Raw genomic sequence first — 2473 nt, forward strand, 5'->3', positions numbered from 1 at the left:
ATTTAGTCATTATAACATTTTCCATATGACGAGTGACTATGTACTAACATTAAGAAATATATTATATTTTGGCCGTTATTTTTGAGTGTGTTTAAATCATTTTAGTACAAGGACTTCAAATATTTCAAAGGTGATTTTGCGTTTTGCTAACATAAAGAAATAAATAAAATCTAAGTCTAAATTATTCGAGAACAAGGATTTCATATCTTTCAAAGTGATTTGGTAACATTTTCACTGATAAAACTGGACATTATCAACGGAAAGTAAAAGGTAAAACTAACATTTCTTTTGCTAGGCGTATCTGTAACACGTATTACAATGGAGCATACTGTCATTAAAAGGGCAATGTTAATCATTTTCCATATCATTGGAATCTATTGTTCTGCTTCTCAACGTGTAATAGAACGAATAAGACACTTGGAAAATAGAGTCAATTCTGAATCGCAATTCCGAAATGAAGATTATGACGATATTATTGACAGATTAGATGAAATAGATAAAAGATTGAACGCGTCTCTTGAACAAAAAGTTGGTCTTGTCAACGTGGCCCAAGAAACTGTTGAAGTTGACTTGGAAAGTGTTAGGCATTTAAGGGAAGATTTCACGCGACTTAGGACAGCGTTTAAGGAGGAAAAGTCTGAAACTGCGAGAATCCGTAGAGAAATTCCAAAGATTGAAAACAATTTGATTTCCATGAAACAAAGCATGGGCCAATATTGCACAGGGAATTTAAACAAGACGGAGCAACTGATTTTGCGAGTTGAAAAAGCAGATGAGTTTATAAAATCCGACATTGCCCACAAGATAAATGAGATTATTGTGGAACAGAAAGCTTTGCGTAATGAGATTACCGAAGAAGAGAAAGCTTTGCGTAATGAGATTACTGAGGAACAGAGAGCTTTGCGTAATGAGATTACTGAGGCACAGAATGCTTTGCGTAATGAGATTAATTTCACCTCTTTTCTTGTAAGAGAAGAATTTAGAATTGTAGCAGCTGAAATAGAAAAAAATATTCGAAGTATTGTTGAACACTCAATAACATCGAATAGTAAAACAAGAGATGAAATTGTCGAGCAAGTTAAAACAAACACAACAAAGACAGAAAAAATCGATATGTTAGTAACTAACCTACCTGATGGCATAGGACATGAATATGACTCTTGCTCCGACGTAAAAACCTCCGGATTGTTACGATCCGGCATCTATAAATTATTACAGGGACTCGAAGTTTACTGTGACCAAACCACAGACGGAGGGGGTTGGACTGTGTTTCAGAGAAGACAAAATGGTAAGGTTGATTTCTTTCGTAATTGGAGAGAGTATAAAAACGGCTTCGGCGATGTGAATGGTGAATTTTGGCTAGGTAATGAACATTTGAGTATACTTACAGCAACAGGAGACCATGAACTAAGAATAGATATGGAAGATTTTGGAGGAAATCGGGCCTTTGCAAAGTATAGTAAGTTCAGGATATATCCGGAAGAAGACAAGTACAAACTGGACGTGAGTGGATACAGTGGAAATGCTAGTGATTCTCTTGAGTATCATAATGGAATGGCGTTCACAACGTTCGACAATGACAATGATAAAGGGTCGTCAGAAAACTGTGCAATAAGCTGGCATGGTGCCTGGTGGTACAACAGGTGTCACCATTCCAATCTCAATGGACAGTACTTCAATGAACCTGGTAAATTAGATGCGAAAGGAATCGTCTGGTGGGACTGGAAAATTCAGCATTACTGTTTGAAAAGTGTAGAAATGAAATTTCGTTAAACAAATGATAGATGTTAAATTCTAACATTATTGTTCATTTAAACAATCTTGATGTTGAAATTGGAAAGATGTGTGTATTTTACATTAAAGCCAAATGTATATATTACGGATTTGTGCAAGATGGAGACGATAACTGAAAATACCTTAATAACATGATTCACTTTTAGAGTTTCTGTTTATTTTGGGAAACATTGTACCATGTATGTTAGAAACTGTTCCCTCTGTAACTGGACTGTGAAATGTATATAGGTTGGTTCATGTGTACAAATATATGTTAAACTGAATCATGTAATAGACACTGAAAATCTAACTATAGACAGAGAAAAAATGTAAAGAAATAATAATTTGGTAAAATCAAAGGATGTTTATGTTGGGAATCATTGTTCATGTACCATGTATGTTAGAAATTGCTTATGTAATTGGACTGTGAAATGTATTTAATATGTTTGTATAGATACGCACATGTGTCCAAGTATGTGTTAAAATCTGAATCATGTAATATGCACTGAAAACTATTCTATGGTCAGAAGAAAAAAATCAAGTTATATTATATTAGTAAAAAGCCTGTACACTTAGAAATAAAACATCATAGGATTAATGGCCAGTAAATAGTAAATAAAATAAATGTTACATGAATAATTTTCATAGATAAAATGTTCGAGTTATTTTTCCATTACATTTTTAAAATCAATACAATATC

The 2473-nt window shown here is 33.6% G+C and overlaps 1 protein-coding gene across 1 annotated transcript; it reads left to right on the plus strand.

Annotated features, from left to right (window-relative positions):
- LOC123541794 (fibrinogen C domain-containing protein 1-B-like) lies at positions 1-2232 on the plus strand. The gene has a single exon (XM_053531059.1). It carries the CDS (start codon positions 319-321, stop codon positions 1771-1773), a length of 1455 nt encoding a protein of 484 aa, XP_053387034.1. The 5' UTR covers positions 1-318; the 3' UTR covers positions 1774-2232.
- The last annotated feature ends 241 nt before the right edge of the window (positions 2233-2473 follow it).

The sequence above is a fragment of the Mercenaria mercenaria genome, chromosome 19 (assembly GCF_021730395.1).
Source record: "Mercenaria mercenaria strain notata chromosome 19, MADL_Memer_1, whole genome shotgun sequence".
Classification (NCBI taxonomy): domain Eukaryota; kingdom Metazoa; phylum Mollusca; class Bivalvia; order Venerida; family Veneridae; genus Mercenaria; species Mercenaria mercenaria.

Bases quoted from the DNA above. Each gene is read 5' to 3' on its own strand.
- LOC123541794 (XM_053531059.1), top strand. From the start codon at position 319: ATGGAGCATACTGTCATTAAAAGGGCAATGTTAATCATTTTCCATATC.